At 40.0% G+C, this 26562-nt stretch overlaps 1 protein-coding gene across 2 annotated transcripts in view; it reads left to right on the top strand.

The window, feature by feature from the left end:
- The window catches only part of LOC144520566 (MICOS complex subunit mic25a-like), a 92551-nt gene that overhangs the window by 12945 nt on the left and 53044 nt on the right, over positions 1-26562 (top strand). For both annotated transcript variants that reach the window (XM_078254355.1, XM_078254354.1), the window contains exon 5: positions 22981-23064. In XM_078254355.1, coding sequence (XP_078110481.1) covers positions 22981-23064 — 84 coding nt within the window. The remainder of the gene's footprint in view (positions 1-22980; positions 23065-26562) is intronic.

The following is a 26562-nucleotide window of genomic DNA, read 5'->3' as shown; positions in this document are numbered from 1 at the left end:
CGGATGGAGCAGCTGGTAGATGCTGGAATCAAGTTTGCCCCACTACCTTCTCCCATCATTCGCCCCCAGCATCAAACTGACCCTGTTTTGACTGAACCGCTGAAAGTAAAACGCCAGGCACCTCTGCCCCCTCAAGGACGGCAGCGAACTCCTTCTCACCAGACTGATAAGTATGCTTGTGTACAAAATTAAACAAGCTTTAACTGATATGTGCTGGGCCCAAGCTGCATGCCTAGTGGCACTCATGACTCTTTCCAGGACAAGCCTGTCAGGACACCCACCCTCTCAAGGGTCTCAGTCACTGAGCTTGTAGACAATTTCAATTGTAAAATTACAAATGTTATTGATGCCATTCCTCCCACTAAGGTCAAAGCTGTCTCTGGTAAGAAAAGATCTCCATGGAGAAATGTTATACTGGTAAGAACAGAAAAAAGAGTGTGTCGAAAAGCAGAACGCAGGTGGCGAAAAACTAATCTCCAGGTCCACTACAACACCTATAAAGAGAGACTTCGCATTTATAATTTGGAACTGAGGAATGCAATGCGGTCCTTCTTCTCGGTCATTATTGCCAAAAACAATAATAACTTGCGTGCTTTGTTTGCTACTGTCGATAGGTTAACAAACCCTCCAGTACCATCTGAACTTTTATCCACCAAGGCCTGCAATGATTTTGCCACCTTCTTCAAAGACAAAATTCAGAAAATTAGACAAACAATCAGTGCTTCCATATCGAGTACAGGATATGTGTTGTCAGGCAAAACAAATTCCAATATGACCCAATTTCATGTGATTAACCGTAAAAACCTGGAGGACATTATACAACATCTGAAAACCTCATCTAAACATCGAAAATCATTGAAAAAACGGTTTCTCAACAACTCAACCTTTTCTTGTCACTAAACAACAGTTTCGATTCCTTCCAGTCGGGTTTTCGACCACACCACAGCACTGAGACAGCTCTTGTTAAAAAGTCTTTAATGACACTTAAACACGGATAGTGGCAAAATTTCAGTCTTGGTATTACTTGATCTCACTGCTGCATTTGATACGGTCGACCATGACATATTACTAGACCGATTAGAAAACTGGGTTGGCATTTCTGGCTCAGTACTAAAGTGGTTTGAGTCTTATTTAAAGAATAGGGACTACTTTGTCTATAGGGAATTATACATCTGAGCATACAAATGTAACGTGCGGAGTTCTCCAAGGCTCCGTTCTGGGGCCTCTCCTGTTTAACATCTACATGCTTCCACTGGCTCAAATTATGGAAAACAATAAAATAAGTTACCATAGTTATACGGATGACACACAAATTTATATAATCTTATCGCCAGGGGACTATAGTCCAATACAACAACTGACTAAGTGCATTGAACAAATTAACGACTGGATGTGCCAGAACTTTCTTAAATTAAATGATGAAAAAACTGAGGTGGTTGTTTTTTGGAGCAAAGGATGGAACGATTAAAAGTCAGCACTCAGCTTCAAAAGATAATGTTAACAGACAAAGCCAGAAATCTTGGTGTAGTCATGAACTGAGACCTGAATTTTAACAGCCACATTAAGACAATTACAAAGTCAGCCTATTACCACCTTAAAAAATATATCAAGGGTTAAAGGACTTATGTCTCAGCAGGATTTGGAAAAAACTTGTCCATGCTTTTATCTTCAGTAGACTTGACTACTGTAACGGTGTCTTTACAGTAGGCCTGTAGCGACGCGTCAACGTCAAATTTACGTCAACGTCGTATTTTTGCGTCGACGCTCGCCACACACACCTATGACACACACAAGTGGGAGACCAAAACATTGCAGGATGGAGGACGAAACAGCAACCTCCTCACACAATTTCCAACAAAGCCCTGCTAAAAGCACCAATAAAAGAAAAAGTCCTAAAAAACACCTCGCCCTTAATCATTGAAGGTATGGGAATACTTCAAATATAGTCCCAAACGTAAAGGTGTCATTATTTGCGCTCTTTGCCAAATGGAGTTGGCATACCACACCAGCACAACAGCAATGTGGGAGCATCTGAAACGGAGGCACCCCACTGTCACTCGTGAAGGAGACAATACAAACTACGAACAAGCTGCACAGAGAGCTAAGATGCGTTAGTTAGCCTAGCACCACCAAAGGGCACAGCTGCATTAGCATGTAAACTTACAGAATAGCAGTTAAGAGAGTCAGTTTGATTATGCATCAGGTTTTATGTTGGGACTGTTATATTGTGTTAAACACTCTCAGGAACATCTATACTGTGCACTGCACAGTGTTTGTTTTTGCACTACAACTTGAGAGTTATGTTGGTACTGTAAAAGAGGCTAGCCTTTCATTTTGTATAACAGTAAAATAATTATTTATTTTGTGTAAAGCAGAAGATTTTTTGCTGTGCAAAGTTGTTGTTTAATAAAGTATATTATTAAGAATGTTTTGGTATTTATTTGAGATACATTATGGTTTTTATTAATCGAGCAACAGAATATTAATCGTTATATCAATCGTCCAATTAGTCGCTAGATTAGTCGACTAATCGATAAAATAAGCGCCCGATTAATCGTTTAATAAATAATTGTTTACCCCCAGCTCTACTTCACAGGTCTTCCTAAAAAATCAATCAGACAGCTGCAGCTGATTCAGAACGCTGCTGCTTAAGTCCTCACTAAGATTAAGAGAGTGGATCACATCACTCCAGTTCTGAAGTCTCTACACTGGCTTCCAGTGCCTCAAAGAATTGATTTCAAAATACCTTTTCTGGTTTATAAATCACTAAACGGTTTAGGGCCAAAATACATTTCTGATCTGCTACTACACTATGAACCACCCAGACCTCTCAGGTCGTCTGGGACAGGTCCGCTTGTTGTCCCCAGAGTCAGAACTAAACAGGGGGAAGCAGTGTAGTTTTTATGCTCCATATATCTGGAACAAACTCCCAGAAAACTGCAGGTCTGCTGCAACTCTCAGTTCTTTTAAATCAAGGCTGAAGACCTATCTTTTTGATGTTGCCTTTCTTTAAATAACTGTTCATTTCTTATACTGAAGCTGCATTGTTGACATTGTATAACAATCTATATAAGCATATAAAGAGAAATTCCTATTTTTTTTAATATATTTAACTGTTTTAACTGCTCTTCAATGTTTAATTTCTTATACTGCACTGTAACTTTTTTCTCGTATTTTATCTGTTTTTAATTTCTTAATCTGTTTTCATGTAAAGCACTTTGAATTGCCCTGTTGCTGAAATGTGCTATACAAATAAAGCTAGTGTGTGTGTGTGTGTGTGTGCGCAAGGCACTGAGTCACAAGTCAGAGAGAGCCAGGCAATGATGTCCTTTTCTCCGCCTCACTCATGTCTTTTGTCCTCTTCTCAGTGAACTGCCTGATCCCGCCATTCCCCTCTCTTTTTCTTCATCTTTAAGCCAAGGCCCTCACCCACTGTGAATAGTCTTTGTTAATAGCAAATCTTCCGCAGATTAATTTCAGAATGAGAGAGGGGAACAGGAGAATGGAAAGAAAGGAAGCAAGTCGAACTAAAGGGCTAAAAGGGATTTTCTCTTTTTATAATGTGTTAATGGCCTTTTGGTGCCTGTTGAAAGCAAAAAAAAAAAGGTTATAAGCCACATTAGCATATGGTAAATTTTTTTCTCTCTGTTCTTTCAGAACAATTAGGAAGTCTATTTTATTAGCTGCCCTTTAACAAAATGGCATCCACGCTTTTCTCATTCTTTGAAAACGCCTGTAAAGCACAGGTGAATCAGTTGTATCCTATGAGGAGATAATGCGACAGGGAGAAATGCAAGCTGGTTAAAGTTACTATGCGTACATAATAGCATTTTTCATATTATTCTAATAGCATACATTTTTGTTTACAAATTATGCGTAATAACACTTCACGAGAATATTGGTGCACTCTAGTGTCACCGTCCTGTATCCAACACCCAACTACTGTCCAGGAAAAATCTTTAGGGCCTCACAGATCAAAACTAAAGGGGAGATCAACCATTTAAAAATGGTCTTCAATGCTCACTGTAAAACAGATGGTAAAGTTGTCCCATTTAAATGATATGGGCATGGCAGATTGATAGAAAAGCTCAGCTCTCTGTGACCGTTACACACAAGAGGTTACACTTCTGGAGGTGAATTTGTCAGGGGGATATTTTCACGTCCACCAGCAATTGCATTCTAAATGTTGAACCGCCACAAGATGAACAATATAACAGGTTTACAAGGTAGTGGTGCTCTTCCAGGTACTGAAATTGGTGTTGTCTTGTAAACCACAGCGGGGTTATAATGTGAGAGGTGAGACAAGAATTTCTTTCAGACTTTATAGAGCCAAAGACAAAAGTGAAGTGTTGATTTGCATCGACAAAAGTTCAATTTCAGTCAGAATTATTAGTTACTTTATATATGTCAATTTTTACTCAATAGCAGATCTGTTGAAATGCTGGATTACCCAGTTCCTCCAAGGGACACTAGATGGCAACAAAAGCCTATTCAATGTTTCACTGATTTCACATTAAGGTGGAAGCATCTCTCTCTCTCTCTCTCTCTCTCTCTCTCTCTCCTGTCTGATACTTTGTCCCAACATGCGGTATATTAAGTTACATTTCAAGTGTGAAATTCTCTTAATGCCAAGCCAGTCACAAATGTTAATGCATAGGTTCCCCATGTTAATCCAATATACCTAATCTCTCCTCCATGACCTTGTATCTCTCCAATTATTTGTATTACGTGACAGTTGGCTGTGGAGACAGGGAACATTTTATTGTAATATTCAAACTACTTTAGTCTTCAAGGAAAATATCAGTTGACTCAAGTTTGTTTTCACTATAGTCACTACCTTTGTACTTTTGTGTATGCTTGTATATCTTTGCTGGCGTATTAACACTCTTTCTGTGAGTCATATACATTCAGAAAAGAAGTATCTAGCAGATAATTTGTAATTATAGCCTTTCTCTTGTTTATTATTTAAACAGCAACCGCACTGTTTCATTTACATTACTTTGCCACAGCTGGGAAGTAGTCCCCCAAAAGGCATCGGAAATGAAATAAATAAAACTTTATAATTGTCTTGTGTTAGTCAGGATTGCAGTTCCAATACAATTAACCACATATGGTGAAAGACTTACACCGTGTCTACACAGGAGGCGTAACCTGAGCAGCAGCAGCTTCAGTGCTCAGTCTGTTTGGCAGCACTCAGAGCCCAATGCACAATCACTGTAGTTACGTGTGTAAAATATGCTACTTTTATTTCACAAACTACTTTCTGTTCAAAGAAAGACATACAGTATATTCCAATGATTTTTTTTTGAAGGGATACTCCAGCTATTCAGTATTCAATCAGGAGAGACTTCGTTGCAAATATGCAAAGGTTTATTTGTACATATGCATAATATGAAATGCACATAGTCTTTGGAGATTAGCCTCCATCGTTATAAAACAAATTTTAAAGGGGTAGAGAAGCCAAGGCATATCCCCCCGATGGAGTCTAGACACTGGTGGTGGTGGTGGTGGTGAAGGAGCCCGGAGACCGGACCGAAGATGCCGACAGGAGCGGTCTGACCCAGGGTGCCGTGGGTGACGATGACTGGAGGAGGAAGGGGAGAAAGAGGGTTGCACGCTTTGCCTGAAATGACAACTGACAGCAGCAGAGAGAAGAACAGAATTAAAGCAGGGATGCCATGCTGTGATTGGCTCGTGAAATTCATGGCCAATTCTGGTTGGTTTAACTGAACAGTGAACGCCTTGAAACAGCTGATCAGTTTTAGGAAGAGAGAGAGAGAGAGGTGGATGAAGTTTAGAAGTCTTCCTGAAAGAATTTACGCTGAGCTTCATTTGTATTTGCATAAAGTTGGAACTCACAGGGGACACAAAAAAAAGAATGGTTAAAATTTAAAGCAGCAAAGGCTGAGATACTCCAAATACACTGCATCCTACATTTCTCATAATCCACCTCAACAGAATCCTTCAATGGACCCTACCTGCCTGGTAAACCCCCACATCTTTCAAATTCCATAACCCCCCAGTTTGTAACGCAGGCTATTTGTTTAAAAAATTTCCAAGCCAAGATAACCCTGATGACCATACTATAAAAGGCAAGGCAGGGACTGTTTCAACTCAGACGCCTGAGGAAATTTCGGATGTCCCCTCAAGTACTGAGAAATTTCTACTCCTGCATCATCGCGTGCGTCCTGACGGGGAGCACAACTGCCTGGTACGGAAATGGCACCGAACAAGACCGCAAGGCCCTTGCAGAGAGCGTTTCATTTGGCTGAACGTACAACAGGTGGTGCCCTACCCTGCCTATAGGATATTTAATCCAGGTGCTGCAAGAAAAAGCCTAGGAAAATCTTTAACAACCCAGTAAAAGCCTTTTCACCCTGTTGAGGTTGGGAAGAAGGTACCAGATACACCAGGGCAGCGCTGAGAGGCTTAGGAGTATAGCTGGGGGTAAACAATTATTTATTAAACGATTAATCAGGCGATTATTTTATTGATTACTCGACTAATTGGACGATTAATATAACGATTAATTTTCTGTTGCTCGATTAATAAAAACCATAATGTATCTCAAATAAATACCAACAAATTCTTAATAATATACTTTATTAAACAACAATTTTGCACAGCAAAAAATCTTCTGCTTTACACAAAATAAAATAAATAATTACTTTACTGTTATACAAAATGAAAGGCTAGCCTCTTTTACAGTACCAACATAACTCTCAAGTTGTAGTGCAAAAACAAACACTGTGCAGTGCACAGTATAGATGTTCCTGAGAGTGTTTAACACAATATAACAGTCCCAACATAAAACCTGATGCATAATCAAACTGACTCTCTTAACTGCTATTCTGTAAGTTTACATGCTAATGCAGCTGTGCCCTTTGGTGGTGCTAGGCTAACCAACGTATCTTAGCTGTCTGTGCAGTTTGTTCGTGCTAGGTTAGTAGCTAACGTTCACGTTCGCTAACGTTAGCTACTATAGATAGCTGTGTTCTGCAGCTGTAAGCTAGCTATGATTCAAGCCAACATTAGATGACAACTAACGTTAGCTAAACACACCTGTCTAGGCGCCAGTAGCGTTAACGTTAGCTACTAACCTAGCACGAACAAACTGCACGGAGAGCTAAGATAGTTAGCTAGCAGAGCTCAGGCTACACAACACACTACACAAACATGAAATTAATTTAGCCAACGTTAGTACTTAGTTGGTATTGTCTCCTTCACGAGTGACAGCGGGGTGCCTCCGTTTCAGATGCTCCCACATTGCTGTTGTGCTGGTGTGGTATGCCAACTCCATTTGGCAAAGAGCGCAAATAACGACACCTTTACGTTTGGGACTATATTTGAAGTATTCCCATACCTTCGATGATTAAGGGCGAGCAGTTTTTTTAGGACTTTTTCTTTTATTGGGGCTTTTAGCAGGGCTTTGTTGGGAATTATGTGAGGAGGTTGCTGTTTCGTCCTCCATCCTGCAATATTTTGGTCTCCCACGTGTGTGTGTCATAGGTCGACGCGTCGACGCAAAAATACGACGTCGACGTAAATTTGACGTTGACGCGTCAACGTCATCGACGCGTCGCTACAGGCCTACTTAGGAGGAGCTTCTACCCTCAGGCCACTAGGATCCTGAATGAGGACACTGACTAAGACTGCCCTGCCTCATCATACACATAAATATTTGTTATTACTGTTTTTAATGCATACAGGAACCGACAGGATTACATTTCACTGGAATTGTATTTGATATGATTTCACGTTATTGAAATTGAAATTTTCACATAACCTATTAATATCATAACATTACAAATTGTTATGGTATTTCTTTCTATGTACATATCTACCGTTTTTGATGTAAGTGCCATTAAAGTACTACATATCAAAAGCACTTGCACAGAATGGCTATCACGTCTCAGGAATACACCCCTTAACAGTACCACCACTATTTTACTGCAAAGACCATAAAGCCAAACGTTATTCAAAATCCCCAGTGTTTAATTCCCAGATGGTGTTCTGAGGCAGCAGCACCACTTCAGAGCAAGATAGTGCTGGGTTCCCTCTTGTCTGTCTGTCTGTCTGTCAAGCAGCCCTGCTGGAATGAGCCAGATGTCGGCTCTGATTGGACAAACCTGCCTCACTTGTTTATACCCAAACCCATGTAATCAGCTGGAGATTCTCTGCTGATGGAGCGACAGTGTTGTCTCTCTTTTACACACTCAGTAAACTCATTCAGATTTTGGTTACGGGTGTGAGAGAAACAGCTGTGTTCACGCACGCACGCACGCACGCACGTACGCACGCACGCAGGATAGAACCAGATGGGGACATGCTTCATTATAGTAGTACATATGAGCTTGTGAATAGCTTAATGATTTATCATGTACTCCTCTGACTGCTTATTTAGTCAAACATATGGTAACAGGCTGCTATTATGCCATTTAGATGAGTGAAAAACTGGTTAAATGAGTTGCTTAGCTTTGCACAGGTTTTGTCTTATTCAATGGATGTACATCCTTCAAGCTATTTAAAGAGTCAGACTGTATGAATACTAGGCACACGCATGCTTTAATTTGACATGGATACATGTAAGGTTCAAATGCATATATTCACATAGATGTGACCTCAGGCGTATGAACTCATGCACAGTTAATCACAGAGCTTGTCCCTCTGTTTGGGGAGAAAAAAACAAGGAGGAATAAAGAGTAAGAATAGTAAAGGGGAGGAAGGTAAGAGTGAATGGGGAAAAGACTGTTTGGGAAAATGAGAGGGCAGAGGAGATGGGGAGATGGCAGGAGTGACATGGACAGAAATAGAGGGACAGAGGAGAATGAAGGAGTTGAGTTGGTGAGGTGCAGATAAGCCTGCAGTTGTATCAGTAATTGTAATCTGCAGGAACTGACATGGTTCTGCATGTAAAGCTGTTAGGCTGACTGTGAGCTCAGCTTTCCTCACTGCACAGTCAGGTAAGAGGAGCCAAGTGAGCAGGCAGACAGACAGGAAGTCCAGTAAATCTTGGTTTAAAAAGGACATACTGAGAAAAGAATTGACATCAGATTAGATTGCCTTTTTTCCAGCTATTAGCAATAATGTTGCTGCAAAATTGGTTCGTCTCAGGCATACTTAGAGTTGACAAAAAGTCAAATTTTTACCTAAAAGATGAGTGCGCTGTAGCTCACTGAAGCAGTTAAGGGGTAATACTGGGTCATCTTTCTAAATATAATTTCGAAACTGTAATTATATAGTAGAGCTTGGTAAATTGAAAGGTGTCAATGGACTGGGATGCACATTTTATTACTGCAAAATCCATATTCTCAACACTTCCCGGCTAACTTAAACTGAAAGGATCATGTCTAAATACCTTGATCTGTTCTCTAAGTCTTTAATTCTCACTGACAGTAATAATTATCTGACTGACTGTCCATTGCAACTTTCCCCCAGACTAACACCAACTTGGCCTGATCTTGAGCCTCAGTAATGACAGCCACGAGAAGACAGTAAAGCTGGAATGCAGATTTGCAGCTGGGTTTAGCGATATAATTTACCTGTGTGTGTGTGTGTGTGTGTGTGTGTGTGTGTGTGTGTGTGTGTGTGTGTGTGTGTGTGTGTATATATGGTTCTTTAGATGCAGTAACCACATGAACACTATAGATTGCTGCCTCGGCAACAAAAACAAAATCACTTTCAAACTGGAAAGTTTATTTTCATTGAGATCAAAGACTGGTTCAGACATCCGCTAGAAATAAGCAATGTTGGGTTACACTTTACTTGAAGGTATCTACATAAGAGTGACATGACACTGTCATGAACATTATAAACTAGTTATAAACGTTTATGACATAACGCTTCTTTTAGTAAGTGTCATTCGGTTTTTGTCATGACAAGTTAGGGTTAGGGTTCATGTGTCATGACAGTGTCATGTGTTCATGTTCATTCAGTTCAGTTTTTGACTGGAGAAATCTGTTTGGGGCTTTTTCCCTTCATTAAATAGTGACAGTGGATAGAGATGGGGGAGAGAGATGGGGAATGACACACAGCAAAGGGCAGCAGGTCGGATTCGAACCCGCACCGCTGCAAAGGACTCAGCCTTCATGGGGCGCACGCTCTTACTGGGTGAGCTAGAGGCCGCACCACGAATGTTTTTTTGAGTGCGCTGACTGTTTTTACATTTCCGTCAATCATGGGCTTGGATAAGCAATTCAAATTTTAACCGCACAAAATCTTAAATTGGACAATTTAAATAATTCTTACAACTGCAGTCATGATACCAGGGCATTGCACCAACATCAGAGACAGTAATACACTTCAAACCAAAAGGAATTGGTCTGCTTCCTCTGATGTTGTTAAAAACTTAAAACGAAACACACAAAAAAAGACAACACAAAAAAAGGTCCTAGTAAAATTTTGAAAAAGGCAAACATTATATCACAAAGGACATATTGTGCTTTTTCACAGATACTCCCTGGTAGTACACATGCATGCAGTATTGCTGATTTAATTGACCCCACTGAACTACATTAGGCCACATTTCATAATTATGTAGAACGTACTGTATAACAACAAAATAGAACCTAAATGAGGGAGTGTCACGTGAAAGAGGGAGCCGTCAGAGTGAAAGTAATAGATGTGGAGCAGCAGAAGGGCCACTGGCCCTTATTGTCCTACTCCTTTCTCTGCGTAGCTGCCTGGCTATAATTATCAGTCAGATTATTAGTGAGTGTTAATTTATTGCCTCGCTGGGAGCTATGTGTTAAATAAACGCAGCAGAGTAAATAGAGAGAAGGGAGGGGGGGAGAGAGAAAGAGAGGGAATGGGAGAACAGACTGCTGCTGCTATCAGATGGCAACACAGCACACACTGCCCACAGGGGAAGAGTGAGATGCATGAGTGTATATTTGTGCCTGTCTGTCGACATACTTGCAAGCCCAAACACTGGTGTTCTATGCCTATGTGTTGTGTTGATGATCCATTAATCCGTTAATATTGGTGTGCTGCCCTCGGGTGCTCTCTTCACATGCTCCTTCTGTACTGGATCAGGGTGTTGGCCCTCCATGGCTGATATCACTGTGGCGTCTACAGGGCAGACACGCTGACTAACAGCTCAGCCAGCCGCCATCTGTTGTCCCTACAGCTCAGCCTCAAAACCTGCCGTACATCATGACTGTTGTCAAGCAGAGCCAAAATATGTTCATCTTTTAAACTGAGTTGTTTTGATGTCTAATATTTGTGTTTTCGGTTTATACTCATTTTTAGTAAACAGAGGCATGGTGCTAAAAGTTTGTCGATGCTTGCGTCTATATCAGAGATCTTCAACAGGGGATCCGGGACCCCTAGAGGGTCATCAGAGACATTGCAGGGGGGGCTTTTTTTTGGGGGGGGGGCATTTCTGCCTTTATTAGAGAGGAAAGCTTAGATATGAAAGGGGAGAGAGAGAGAGGGGGGAAGACATGCAGGAAAACCGTCACAGGTCGGATTTTAACCCTGGACGTTCTGTGTCGAGGAATAAACCTCTGCATATGTGCGCCCGCTCTACCAACTGAGCTAACCGGCCACAAATTATTGTACATTTTTGAAAGTTCTTTCATATCATTTCAGTCAACGAGAATCACATGAGGGGCCAGACATGTATAGTTTGACATGATTTAATTGGAAAAAGTGAAATATCTTTGACTGTATTATTGCATGTCTCATATAGCGCTTTCACATACAATTTGGTCCACATAAAGCCCTAAAAAAAAGTCAGCAAAAAAGTTAGTCGTCATAGAATTTAGCAAAACAATGCAATCAGATTTTTTTAAAAGTAGGCTACCACACAGCCGACTCACAGCAACCTGTTCCACAGCCTGCATATGAAAACTCTCTGCTTCTGTGGGAATTTCTGAGTCTCAAAGTAAGCAAATCTGCCAAATTTGGCTTTGACTCAAGAGTAATTGTGGTTTGCAAACTTTTCCCGTCTTGGTTTTGGCGCACAACTAAAATTGATTTGCGGGCCGGATCAAAACTTGTGAGGGGCCGGATTTGGCCCGCGGGCCTTGAGTTTGACATGTGTGTTCTAGATTGTTAGTTATATTGTCACTTAACACACACAAAAAAAGTAGCTCCAGTTAAGATGCAAAACTCTCTTGCAAACAAGGGGAACTGCCTAAACGTCTCTGCTAGATGTTAGTTTTGCTGTGAGATGTTTCCACGACAGAGGCTCTCATCTGTCATCCCTGCTTGATCACTCATTCTTGCTATGATTTTATTTTATATCCCTTTGTCATTTTTTTGTTTCATAGTTGGCCTTTCTCATCTTCCCCTAACTGACTCCTGCTTGCCTTTTTCTGTCATACATTTACACATTTCTTCCCATCTCCGTAGCTTCTAAATAGATGCTTTGCTGCGCACTGAATAGATTCATATGCAGACGGTGCCTTAAGCAGGAAGAATGTGCCATAACACGTTTGTAAAACTAATCTCCTGTTTAGCTCATGGCTAGCAGCTGCCGTTTCCAGCTATGCACCTTCTTAATAAGTGTAGATATTTCTCTGCCCTTGTTTACATTTGTTATGTACAGTATTTGGTCTTCCTCTTGTATCTCCTTCTATTTTCTTTTCCTCAGCAAGATGAGTTTGTATCTCTTTTGAAACATTAAGGATATTTTTAGAATTTTTTTTTTTTTTTTTTAAACAACAGAGAAAAATCCTTTACAGTATGACAAATACCCTGATACCGTACAGGAGTTAAAAACAACTGCACAGCTCTAGCACTCAGTTTACTTTCTTCCTTCCTTTGAAATTTATTTCGAACGTGTAAAAGAAAACTCAGGTCATTCAGAAAACAATAATATAGATAACATAGATACATCATAACAAAACATTTTTTTTTATGACATGTCCGAAAAGGAGTGGGAAGAACATACGTATTCACTTATTTAAACCCACCCCTTCTCCATAAAACATTTTTAATTATTTAACAAATAACATACATTTTTCTTTTCTTTTTAAACACTTCCAATATTTAACTTTACTTAGCAATTCTCTTACAAAATACAATTTATTTCTCATATATTATTATCAATTGTGTATTATTGTATAATTCCTTGCATATTTATTTATTTGACCCCAGATACATATTGATATGTTTTCGTATCGAAATATAAATTCATTCAGAAATTCCAAAAAATGTGAATAAATATAAATACATAAGGAAATAAAATAAAATGGAAGCTAAGAATAAATCTAAATAGATACAAAATATACAAGCAATGATAATCAAACCTCTCTCTCCCTGTACCCTGTGAGAATCATCTCCTTATATTTCTTTTGAAACTCTTTCATGTTTTGACATTGCTTAAAGTGCTCCTATTATGCTCATTTTCAGGTTCATAATTGTATTTAGAGGTTGTACCAGAATAGGTTTATGTGGTTTAATTTTAAAAAAAACACCATATTTTTGTTGTACTGCACATTGCTGCAGCTCCTCTTTTCACCCTGTGTGTTGAGCTCTCTGTTTTAGCTACAGAGTGAGACATCTCACTTCTGTTCCATCTTTGTTGGGAGTCGCGAGTGACGCACGTTTGTCACGGAAGTAAAGTTTTGTGAACAGTGTTTTTTCCTCTGGAATATGATAACTCCCTTTGGGGTGGACTTTTGGCTTTTTCACTAAACCTATAATTTGCACAAAAGGATACGTATATAAAACATTAAAGGAAAGGGAAAAAGCCAAAAAGCATAATATGAGCACTTAAAGGTCCTCATTCAAGCTGTTCCATCATTTTTTAGGCTTTAGACTGAGATAAGGGGAATAATCCTGCGAGGACTAAGGTGTTAGTGAAGCTTGTTTGGGATAAAAACAGTTTCTCAACACTACCTAAACTAATGCTGCTGTACCATTAGTAGATGAAAAGAACACGGAATCAGATTAGGCATTGAACATCAGTACTTTTTTGGTACCAAGCTGACAGGAATGTGTCTGTCGAGTTTGGACTGTCAAGGACCAAAAACTGTAAATGAAAGCTTGCTGAGATTCATACTCATCTTTACTTTAATCATAAGTTTCTATTTGCGTTATTCCACACCTGGAGCTCTTCAGAAGCGGAGCATTTTGCCTGCCCGACTTGCAGATTTTGTTGATTTGGTAATTTTCTTTCCTGGATATTTGTGATTCTACTATAAAAGTAAGTAGTCTACATAGTTAAATGGTTTCTTCCATTTAGTCCAATTATGTACCACATGGATCAAAGATCTGTGGCTGTGTTTTAGTTGTTAAAGTAGTGTAGTGATGTGATGTACGATTGGGAGTCTGCACAGGGTGTTTATTTTGAAAATTGACCGGATGCTATAGCCGTCAAATATAGACCTAGCACATATTGTAGCAGAGCACAGCGAAGAGCCGCTTCTGGAACGCGCTGCATGGAATCCCAAGCATTGTCTGGAGTGGCTACGGCGGCTGCGGCACCGCCCAAACCCTAAATTGACCCCCTAAATTCCACCAAGTGCGTCTGCTGACCAACGGACTGGCTACCCAAATTTATTCTACTAAGATCGTTTGCTTGTATGTATTTGGCTGGCATTACAGCGTGCTGGATGTTGCTGCTTTGTGACAAGAGCTGAGCCAAGTTCAATTTTTTTTTACGTATGACCCTTCATTTATTTCCCTGGAGCCCTCTGCTCCAGCAATTTTCAGTTTCATTGAAATAAATGAGGGGGCTGCGTTATTTTCTTTTTGTTCTCGCAGTGGAAAACAGAATTACACATGGACTCATTGACACACATTAGTACAAACAAGAAAGACCAAAAAAAATGAATGACCAAGGTATCCCAACAGCGAGACCGACTAAACAAACGTGACCATGTAAGCCTCAGCCATCCTCTGTGTGTGTGTGTGTGTGTGTGTGTGTGTGTGTGTGTGTGTGTGTGTGTGTGTGTGTGTGTCTGTCTGTCTGTGTGTCTGTGTCTGTGTCTCTGTCTGGTCATGCCTGGCTGGCTCTTATCTACCATAGACTCGCAGGTCCCTGAAGGGACACCAGAGGAGTCATCTGATTCACTTGCAGTTTCTTCTCTGACTGCAAATTAAAACGGGACCAACACAGATAGGAAGGCGAGCTGTGTGTTTTTTAATTAAATCCATTCAGTTTTCTGCTTAATCCCCCCTCCAAACAGATTCTCGTCTAACTTATAAAATGAACACATGAACAATTTCAGTCCCTCTTTTCACCTGCATTAACATGCACCAGCAGCAGCTTTCACCCGACAGTGGAAGTATCTCTCACATCAGAAGCCCTCTCGCTCTTTGCCTCTCCTCAGTGAGTTAAGGTCTGTTTAGGAAACGCAGATGATCGGCTCTGATTTGATTTGGTGTTCAGCAGCCCTGATAATTATGATGAATCTTCCTCCCTCTGTAGGAGGGTGCATGTGTGCTCGTCGACTCTCTCCGCCCTTCTGTACTGATGCTGCTTTACAGTGCCACAGTGCTGTTAGTCAGGGACAATAGTGCTTTAAAAATATAGATTAGGCATTCATTTGCTGGGTGTACCAGATGTGTAGGATTTAGTACATTAGGGTAGTAGTCAGATAGTGTCAGTGACAGGCTGTCAATCTCAGAGATACTTTGCAGTTATTATTAAAACTATCTACATGTTGACTTTCCAACACACACACACACACACACACACACACACACACACACACACACACACACACACACACACACACACACACACACACACACACACACACACCTGGTATCAAGTTGAATCTGTATCCTGCTTCATGTTGATACATATACCATAAATCTTTGGCACAGTTTAACAAGATTTTGTTCTGAGGAAACCTTTCCTGAAGTCACGGTGCTGAAATGCTGGTGTTATAGTTTACTCTCACAGCAAGAAGAGGAGCATTGTTTATGCCCTCTAAATGCCATTCAGTTTAATGAGGCACTTTCATTTTCTTTTTTTTCTTTTTTTTTACACTTATTGCAATTAGCTGTTGAGAGTCAATAAATAGCCATGTTTGACCAGTGAGGATTGAGTCAGAACATCTATTAACCTCCAACCTTTATTACATATGGACAGTGCAAAGCACAAGTTAAGTGTGAGTACATTTGAAATGAAGCAAATAGAAAACCATCAGTGCAGTGGTGTGCATTGTGTTGTTTTAGAACAGGCTGAAGTTGAATGCATTTCTTATGCTGCCAAATTCATATTTCACACAAGTAAATTTAAGTCATTTAAAAATTGTTAGTTTATTCCGATAAAGTGAATTAATTTAAAAGTGCGCTACTTTGCCTCGGCTACAGCTCTGTGTCCGTACCTCTGCTCCGGTTTCACTCACCACTGAGTCTGACTTAATGTCCCGCCCACAACACTATCCTACTATCTTTTACTGTGTATTATGTTGAAAGGTTCTCCTTTTATTTTAATAATTGCTTAAAGCATTTAAACAAAGTTTTGTGTTGGAGTTTTTAAACATTCCAGAATCTTAATTTTGAATTAAAGATTTTTATTTTCATTGTAAATGTAGCCTGGGAAAACCCTGACGAACTTCTGGCAAATTTGAGATTTGCTCTTCAAGTCATTTTGGCCTAGAGCCCATTCAAGCCCATTTCCAATTTTTCCAAATCGAGGCACCAATCACAACCGTTGAGGCGGGCTTTACACAATGACGATAGAGCAACGATGGCAAGCAGCTTTTTGTTCACATTCAACATGACTGCCACCGAAGCGTCAACATCACCCGGATCGTTGGTCTGATTGGTTGAAGGACTATCCAGTTGCGCCCAGAGGCATTTGAGCGGCGTCCGTTGGTGACGCCCCTTTGGAAATGAGCTGTGAATGAACGTTTCCCAGACCCACTCTCAGTTACAACTGAGAAGGGTCTGGTGTCAACCAGGCTATTGTAAATGCATATTGATTCCAAAAATTGGTTACCGGTTTTAATAACTACTAACAATCGGTATCGGCCTTGAAAAACCAGTATTGGTCGATTTCTATTTGGCAGTGGTAGAAGAAGTACTCCAAACGATTTTTTTTTTTAAAGTAAAACTATTATTAATAAAACTGTTAATACTACATAGTACAAGTCCTGCATTTAAGTGTTTCCTTCAAGCTAAACGAGAGGCATTATCAGCACAACTGGCCATTTAGTGGTTGTAATGTTTTGATTAACATATGCATGTGTTGTTGTTGTTTTTTTGCTTTGTATATGTACGTTGTGGTATTGCTAATTGTATTTTAATTTTCTTTTCTTTCACTCTCTGTTATGTAATGATTGTGTTATGTGTTGGGACCCCCTCGAAAACGAGATGACACATCTCAAGGGGTTTATCCTAATGAACACATTTTGAATCAAAATTGACTGAGGTGGAGCTTTCAACTCTAATGTAATGCTAGATAGTTTTTAGTTCTTTTTTCTTTAAAGATAATATTTTTGGGCTTTTCCGCCTTTTATTTGACAGGACAGCTAGGTGAGAAAGGGGAGAGAGAGAGAGAGGGAGAAGACATCGTCACAGGTCGGATTCAAACCCTGGACCTCTGCGTCGAGGCATAAACCTCTCAGTATATGTGCGCCTACTCTACCCACTGAGGCAACCCGGCTACATAATGCTGGCTAGTTTAATGAATAATAATGCATCATATTTTAGTGCGATAGTTGCGAGTAAAATCTGAATCCGCAGCATAATCGGTCACATTTCTCTGTCAGGTAAATGTAATAGTACATTGTTTTCCTCTGAATTAGAAGTACACAGTAAGTCAGTAGTATACAGTTGGGTTGCATATTAAGTGCTTTAGGGGCCATCTGTAAATTCATTTGGGGTACAATGGTATTTGAGAACTACTGGAGGCCTAGCAATCAATCCCATTCTAAACAGGCATACTCTTTATACTATTTCATACTCATTATCATATTTACTATTTGCTCCATCCATCACTTTATTAAAGCTATATGATGCTGACACTAAGGAATATCCTAACCAAACATGCACCATTACATTAAACAGGGAATACATTAGATATATTATGCATCATTTTATACACGCTTCCTTGAGATGCTGCATGGCATATGTGTTGTCTTTGGAAACGTTTGGATCGCTGCTACAATTTAAACCTAATTTCTGAAAGGTTGAAAGAATTGGCCAAGCGGGTATGTAAAAGTGTACTGTCCAGACTGATGTCATGAAGTGGCGTATGTATGACACGCCAGGTCGTATGCCATTTTTGGCATGTCATCAAGATGCATACTCGTTTTTTAGCGCGTTTATCAATGCCATTTAGCCTCCATTGACTTACATTACCGATAGCGATTGTGTGGGAATTTAAGCCGTAGCGAGTAGTATGAAAGGGCAAAAATCCGCATAGGGAGGTTGGTCGGGGTGAAGGGTGGGTAAAACACAGGACTTTCACACAGGAGACCGGGGATCGTGTCCCGCGTGTCACGTTTCCTTTGTGTCCCTCGTGTGACGTTTCCTAAACCCAACCGTAGCTTTCTTCTTTTACTAAACCCAACCCATCCGCTGTATACGGCGCTCAAAATGCGTACAGATAACACGCCACTTGGCTTTAGAAAGTGGCGTGTATTTAACATCTGCTGTATACGGCGTAGACATACACACAGCTCAAAATGCGTACAGATAACACGCAACTTGGCTTTAGAAAGTGGCGTGTATTTAACATCTGCTGTATACGGCGTAGACATACACACAGCTCAAAATGCGTACAGATAACACGCAACTTGGCTTTAGAAAGTGGCGTGTATTTAACATCTGCTGTATACGGCGTAGACATACACACAGATAGCTCAAAATGCGTACAGATAACACGCCACTTGGCTTAAGAAAGTGGGCGTGTATGTTTACGCGAAGTCATGATGTCATGACTTGTCATGTCACGCTGGGTGTTGAAGAAGTTAATATAAACATAAATTGAATACGTTTGCATTACAACATACTTTTTATATAATCCATTTGGACATTAGTCCTTTAAATAGTAAATAAAATACAAACAAATGTTCTAATTGCACAATTCACAGCTGTGTAATTGCTACGGTCAGCAGAAACATTCTTTTTTTATACTTCTGATTATAGAATTCCTTGTGATACTAAATACAGATGAACACAACAGCATTGTATTTTTTTTTTTAATAATGTGATTCATTGTAATACATTGCAGGAATATATATTTTAACTGCAATTGAAATAATAATCATTTAACAGCCCTAACCGCAACACTGTGTCTGGTGTTTTCTTACTGTTTGTGCTTCTGTCTTTCTCCCTCCTCCTTGGTCTTTCCTTTCTCATCCTGCTTTGTTTCTCTACCTCTTCTACTCTTTCTACTTTCTATTTCTCAACCGATAGTCTGCAGATGAAATAGATGTGATGGTAAGCGTCATCATAACCCTCAAACCTGCTGCTCTTTTGTCTATTCCATCCATCCATCCATCCCGCTGCTTTCTAACCCTTACAATGTTTTATTTCCCCGCCGTCCTTTTGCTTAGGGTCACTTAAAAATGGTTGAAACTACAATTACTGTGTAGATTATTCTCGAGGAACTTCCTATTCTTTCCTATTCCTTTCTTTCTTTCCTCTTTCAGCATGCTCCCTTCTGCCCGCCCATCCAAATAATTACACCTCTTCCTCCAACTTGTTTACCCATTTCATTTCCCTCCATCAGACCTTCTTATTCGTCCTTCCATCTTTCTTCCCTACTGTTTGTCGCTATTGTATCTTTGGATCCAGTATTTCTAAATTTCTAAAATGTTCACAAAGAAATTAACTGATATATCGGCTAAATTTAGCTAGATGCTGGTATAAACGTATGCTGCATGGCACTGTTGGGTTGCTTTTATCCCTTTGTTTTACAGCATCTTTTAAGGGGTGTGTGGATTTTTTCCAAAGAAATGTATTCTTGATAAACATAATAAAAATCCTTTTTAGTTACTGTCATGCATATCAACAGTGTAAAACCCTCTAACACAAGCAATCTCCAGTCGTTAATTATATTTAACGAACAAATTGATTAAAGGAAGTTATTGAATTAAATGCTTACTAAAAGAAAACGGACAAATTATACCTAATGAGAAAGCTTAATTTTTCAATTTCTATCTATGATCCCTCTTTGTCTTTCTGTCTCTTCTATTCTTTCTGCACCTCCTCTCCTCTCCTGTTTTTTTTTTTGTTTGTTTTTTATCTTTCAGTCAGTATGGAGTGTGTTTGTCAGCATGCTTTCACACACCTGTGCATGATTTTGTGTGTTTGTTTGTCACCTTCAGTGCCTCATCACTATTTTAAAATACCATATGATCTGTGGTGATATCTATGGAATAGATGGACAGATGGGTATGGGTGGGTGAATAGAGAGAAGAAGGTGTAAAACCAAGATATTCAAAGAGGTATAACTTGAGGCTTGTGGTTTGCAGTCTTTTGGATTTTATATATATATAGAGAGATATATAGATAGATAGATAGAGTACTGTGCAAAAGTCTTAGGCAGGTGTTGAAAAAATGCTGTAAACTAAGAATGCTTTCAAAAATATAAATAATACAAAATGCAAAGTGAGCGACCAAAAAAACATCTAAATCACATCAATATTTGGTGTTACTACCCTTTGCCTTCAAACCAGCATCAATTGTTATAGGTACACTTGCAAGAAGTCAGGGAACGTTGAGGATCGTAGACGCAGTGGTCGGCCAAGGAAACTTAGTGCAGCAGATGAAAAACACATCAAGCTTATTTCCCTTCGAAATCGGAAGATGTCCAGCAGTGCCATCAGCTCAGAACTGGCAGAAACCAGCGGGACCCAGGTACACCCATCTACTGTCCGGAGAAGTCTGGCCAGAAGTGGTCTTCATGGAAGAGTTGCAGCCAAAAAGCCATATCTCCGACATAGAAACAAGGCCAAGCGACTCAACTATGCACGAAAACATAGGAACTGGGGTGCAGAAAAATGGCAGCAGGTGCTCTGGACTGATGAGTCAATCAAATTTTAAATATTTGGCTGTAGCAGGAGGCAGGTTGTTCACCAAAGGGCTGGAGAGCGGTACAATAATTAGTTTCTGCAGGCAACAGTGAAGCATGGTTTGGGGCTGCATTTCTGTAAATGGAGTTGAAGATTTGGTCAGGATTAATGGTGTCCTCAATTCTGAGAAATACAGGCAGATACTTATCCATCATGCAATACCATCAGGGAGGCGTATGATTGGCCCCAAATTTATTCTGCAGCAGGACAACGAGCCCAAACATACAGCCAAGGTCATTAATAACTATCTTCAGTGTAAAGAAGAACAAGAAGTCCTGGAAGTGATGACATGACCCCCACAGAGCCCTGACCTCAGCATCATCGAGTCTGTCTGGGATAACATGAAGAGACAGAAGGATTTGAGGAAGCCTCCATCCACAGAGGATCTGTGGTTAGTTCTCCAAGATGTTTGGAACAACCTACCAGTTGAGTTCCTTCAAAAACTTTGTGCAAGTGTACCTAGAAGAATTGATGCTGTCTTGAAGGCAAAGGGTGGTCACACCAAATATTGATTTGATTTAGATTTATCTTCTGTTCAATCACTGCATTTTGTTAATTGATGAAAATAAACTATTAACACTTCCATTTTTTAAAGCATTCTTAGTTTACAGCATTTTTTCATACCTACCATACCAACACTTTTGCACAGGACTGTGTGTGTGTGTATATATATATATTATTATTATTATTATTATTATTATTATTATTATTATTATTGTTATTATTCTTTTCTCTAAGGTGTCTTACTGCTGACCTTGTGCATGTGCAGGCATCTCCAGGCCCCTGATTGATGTCTTTGGACACTGATCTGCACTGCATGCATTTACTTACATAATGCTATGTGTGCATGCACTGTATGTATTTTGTATTGTGTGCCAGTAATCCATTTGCTTTTCTCCTGATCCACACTTCCTTTCATTCATGTCCCCCATGTTTATGTCAAGGTAATATAAATGAGAAGTCAAAGTAATCATAACACATTAGAAAACTTGTAATATATGATGTCAGTGAAATACTCTGAGGCAGATTAGTCCCTCCCTATTTACATGTTATTATACATGTGATTTGAAGGCCAAAAGTAGCTTATTTTACATTTAACCTGACCTAACCTGAAACAAGTATCAGTGTGGTGTGTGTGTGTGTGTGTGTGTGTGTGTGTGTGTGTGTGTGTGTGTGTGTGTGTGTGTGTGTGTGTGTGTGTAAACAAACCAAGCACAATGTGTCTCTGATATACAGCAATCTCTCATTTGTTCAGTACCTACCATCCTAAATAGTCTGTGGAGAATAAAACCTTTTATCGCAGAGCTCTTCTCTTTAGTTTGAATTAAACAATAAAAACCAAAAAAAGGGGGTAAATGTGTCAGCCGTTTCCAACAAATGCCCCAAAACGATATTTGACTTTTCACAAGGGATGCTGACATTCTTTTGCTCGACTAAATCAAACTAGTTAGTTAGTATTTAGAGCCGTCTGCCATCCCAACGAACTAAACATGATTCCTCAGAAATGCAGTTGAAATAACTAAAACTGGTCATAACATCATAATATAATAACATAATGGTGTAGAAATATTACATCATTTGGGAGAATCCCATGTTTCCGTATTAAGTAACATTCACGATATTGCTTTAAGAAAACGTATAATTGTAAATACAGAATGGGAAAAACACTTCAGCAATCAGCTGCTCATCACACTTCCCAACTACTTGTTTTTCCCCTCCTCAGACTTATCATGCGACCCCTTGTGGGAATCTCAACCCCAAGATTGGGAACTACTGTATTGTAGCATATTGCAGTACTATAACAGAATATTATCAGTAAAGTGTAGATGAATCTAATTAATAATCTTTGACAAAAAAACCTCAGCATTACTGCTGTATTCTACCTTATAATGAGAAAATGCAGCAGTACACAGTGTTTAATCCCCTCCTGTGTGTGTGTGTGTGTGTGTGTGTGTGTGTGTGTGTGTGTGTGTGTGTGTGTGTGTTGCAGGCTCAGCAGCTACAGAAGAAAGATGCACAGCTGAAAGCGTTGGATGCCTTCTACAAGGAGCAGCTGGCACAGCTGGAAAAGAGGGTACAACATTTACACACACACACACACACACACACACACACACACACACACTTACAAAGACTTCATTAGAGGCTTCCACAGATTCCCAAAGTTGCACATACTGTACACACAAACATACTTTGCAACACACACACACACACACACACACACACACACACACACACTGCATATATAAACACCCACAAACAAACATACACACTATTGTACCATCACACAACTGCAGGCAGAGTACACAAGATTTCTGCATGTTCACTCAGCCTCCGCACTATGACAGAAAGAGGGTGGACATAAACAGTCTGTGTTGTAACGCTCATTATGGGAATTTTGCAACATGAATAGCATCAGCTGTCTTGAGTCTGATCCAACACACCTGCTGAAAAACACAGCTCCAACACTCAAAAGTACTACTGTGTGACAGTGACAATCACATTAACATGGTGGGAGGTTACTAGGCTTTTGTCCCCTTTTCGGATGTCTTTATGCGCTTCTTCTATCTAAAAGAACGTTAAACTAGCTGCCACAGCTGAACAAGATAGCATGCACAGTGCACACAAACGTGTAGAAAAGGCACTTCACAAGGCGGGTCTGTAAATGTGATTCGAAAAGGGAACACAGATTTTAGCCTGCCTGAGCATCTCCACAGAGCCCTTACAAGCCCTTTCATCCCCTTTCATCTGTCTGTCTGACATTTACCAGGCAGAAAAGGTGTGGAAGCTGTTGGTCTCGAGTTAAGTCTCAGCCAGCACCAGGCGACACGCAAGATGGACCTTTACACGGGTTCTCTGGGGGAAGCACTCCCCTAGTTCTCATATGGAGGAGACCTTTAGAGGACATTATGTGTACAAATCTAAGTATTATGTTGTGTTAAACGTACAATATGTAATTTTCTACCGCTAGGGGTTTCCATTGGGGTTACTCCATCAAAACACAGACTTTTGACGATAAAGTTGCGTGGGATCATGGGAGTTGTTGACTTCATTGTTAACGACCATTGCCGATGAAAATGTATCTGTTCACGGACAAATTTATATATTAAAGTTGTACTCACGTAACGTTTAGTAACATTTATTCATGTCATGTCATTCTAATGAAATAGGCACAGTGTTTCCCACATAATTACTTCTTTTTGTGGTGGTAGCTGACCAGTTAGTGGCAACATTGGCCAGCTAGAACCACAGTTATCACAATATATTTCACATTAGCCACCAACTATTAGCATGAGCCACTTGTTGACGTAGCACATCATTGTAAGCTGGATTGCTATTGAAACATCAGTGTTTTGACGATATAGAAACGGCAGCCACGCTGCTATATTGTTGCCGCCGCTGCTTCAGCATTTTACGAAATGTCATGAAGTCGCAATTACACGACTCTGCAGAGCTGTCCGCTACCATTGAACCCAAGCGAACGGTCATCTGCTCTCTCTCCCCTTTGAGGGTAAGCAAACAGGAACAGTGACAGGACTTCATCACTCGCGAAGTCATGACAACCAAATAAACAACAGCACGAGAACAGAAGTTTCTCCTCAGGCAGAGTGACAAAACAGGGATGAAAGCCTCGACGGCTGATTTCCCATGGAAACCGGACTTATGTCCTGTGAAATATGACAGCTACAGTAGTTTGGAAAATGTCCTTAAGGGCACTGAATTAGATGAATTTACTGTTTATCAGACCCCAGATGAGAAAAGAAGCTACAGTAGCGCACCCTGCGGCCCTTCTGCTTCACTCCCCACTGCAGGAGTTGTGTACAGTATTCACGCGACATGCTGTATGCACTTACTGTTTAAAAATGTTTCTAGGTAAGCGGGGATGCATAGCACTCTAAAAACGTAACGATCCCTCACCATTTTGTTTTGTTGCTAAATAGCATGTAAAACGAGCAGTAACATTAAATGACCTGTTTTACGTATCCTAAGCTGCGTCTATGTGCTGGATTTTTTTCATAGTGGTAGTAAGCTAGCAATTAAGCCCACTTACGGCAACGTTATTGCTCATATTTTGGCACAGTGTTAGTAATGTCAGAGTATTGGTCATAGTGAGTGAAAATGTGATCTGAGATGCACATTTTAAAATGTGTTACGTAACGTTATCTGGAATTGTTCATTAGCTATGTGTGATATTTGTCAAGCTGAATGGACTCACGGTAGTAAAATTGATTTTATTCTGATCCAAAGATTACAATAGAACTCTTTCTATGAGGAAAAACCACAATATTCTGCAATGCATTGCAAATGAAGCAAACTGTAAAGGAAACAAAATGAAACAACACGCTCCATGTCATCAATTAAAATTACAGATTTCTCTGGGTTTGAATAGCTTGAAACAATTGGGATGAAGTATGTGCACAAAAACAAAAAATACATATAGTTGTTTAAAGACATTTTAATTCCAGAAATATTACATATTATATCTTTTAACCATAGCTTATTGAAGTGTGTCTTGTATCGGGAGTAGTGGAAGCAGATGAAGTCACTCGGGGCAACCGTTAAATTGGAGTGCTATCCCTGCAGTGTTACAGTTGCCCCAGTGGTTTATTTGTTTGGAGCTGAGGGGAGACTTTATGCTCAATCCCTCACTCAGACTTTTAATTGAATCACTTTTCTATTAAAGTGTTAAACTTTTCTATTTCTATTCTCTTTTTTCATTTGCATCCTGTCAATCATTTGTTTATTCCTGATGGCTTTTGGAAAATTGACAGAAACAAAATCTCAAACCAAGTTTGGAATAAATCTTGTGCGTATGTGCATGTCAGTAGAGGTTATGTTTCGTGTCTGCCATAAGCTACCATAAGCGGATAGAGTTCTTGGTAACCACTGACACGAGCAATAGGCTTTTTTCTGTTTGGTTAAATCTGAAGTTTGGGCTTTTTGGAAGTAGGCATGTCCAATCCTGGCCTGCTAAAGAGAAGACAAGAAAGGGGTCTCTCTTTTCTTCTTTTCTTTTTTACTCCTCCCCCCCCCACCCCCCACCCCCCACCCCCCCCACCCCATGATTCTGTGGCTGTCGACTTTAAATGACAGACAAACACACACAGGCTTGCTTCACCATTTACACAAAATCTGTATTCTAATTATCATGCAGTCAGCCTAAATAAACATTTATTACCTACAGACATTTGAAGCGCGCGCGCGCGCACACACACACACACAGGTCTTGGCATCAGATGCCCGGCTATTTGTGTTAGTCTCATTAGTAGCAGGTTGGGTTTGCAGAGGGAGTAGAAGACTGGCAGGCTGACATACGGGTGGTACAAGCTGTGTTTGCTGTTAGGCTTAGGATGTTTCTACACAGACATGTGCGTGTGTGTGTGCGTGTGTGTGTGCGTGTGTGTGTGTGTGTGTGCGTGTGTGTGTGTGTGTGTGTGTGTGTGTGTGTGTGTGTGTCAGAGAGATGTGTTTTTTTTTAATGCATACTGTATATTCAGGTGCACGTGTACTATATGTAAACTGGGAGATTTATGTGTCTATCTGCAGGATCAGTGTGTTTGCAGACTGCATC

This window comes from Sander vitreus, chromosome 7 (genome assembly GCF_031162955.1).
Source record: "Sander vitreus isolate 19-12246 chromosome 7, sanVit1, whole genome shotgun sequence".
Classification (NCBI taxonomy): Eukaryota; Metazoa; Chordata; class Actinopteri; order Perciformes; family Percidae; genus Sander; species Sander vitreus.
Note: the sequence above shows the minus strand (reverse complement) of the source record. Positions and strands in the feature narration are given on the sequence as shown.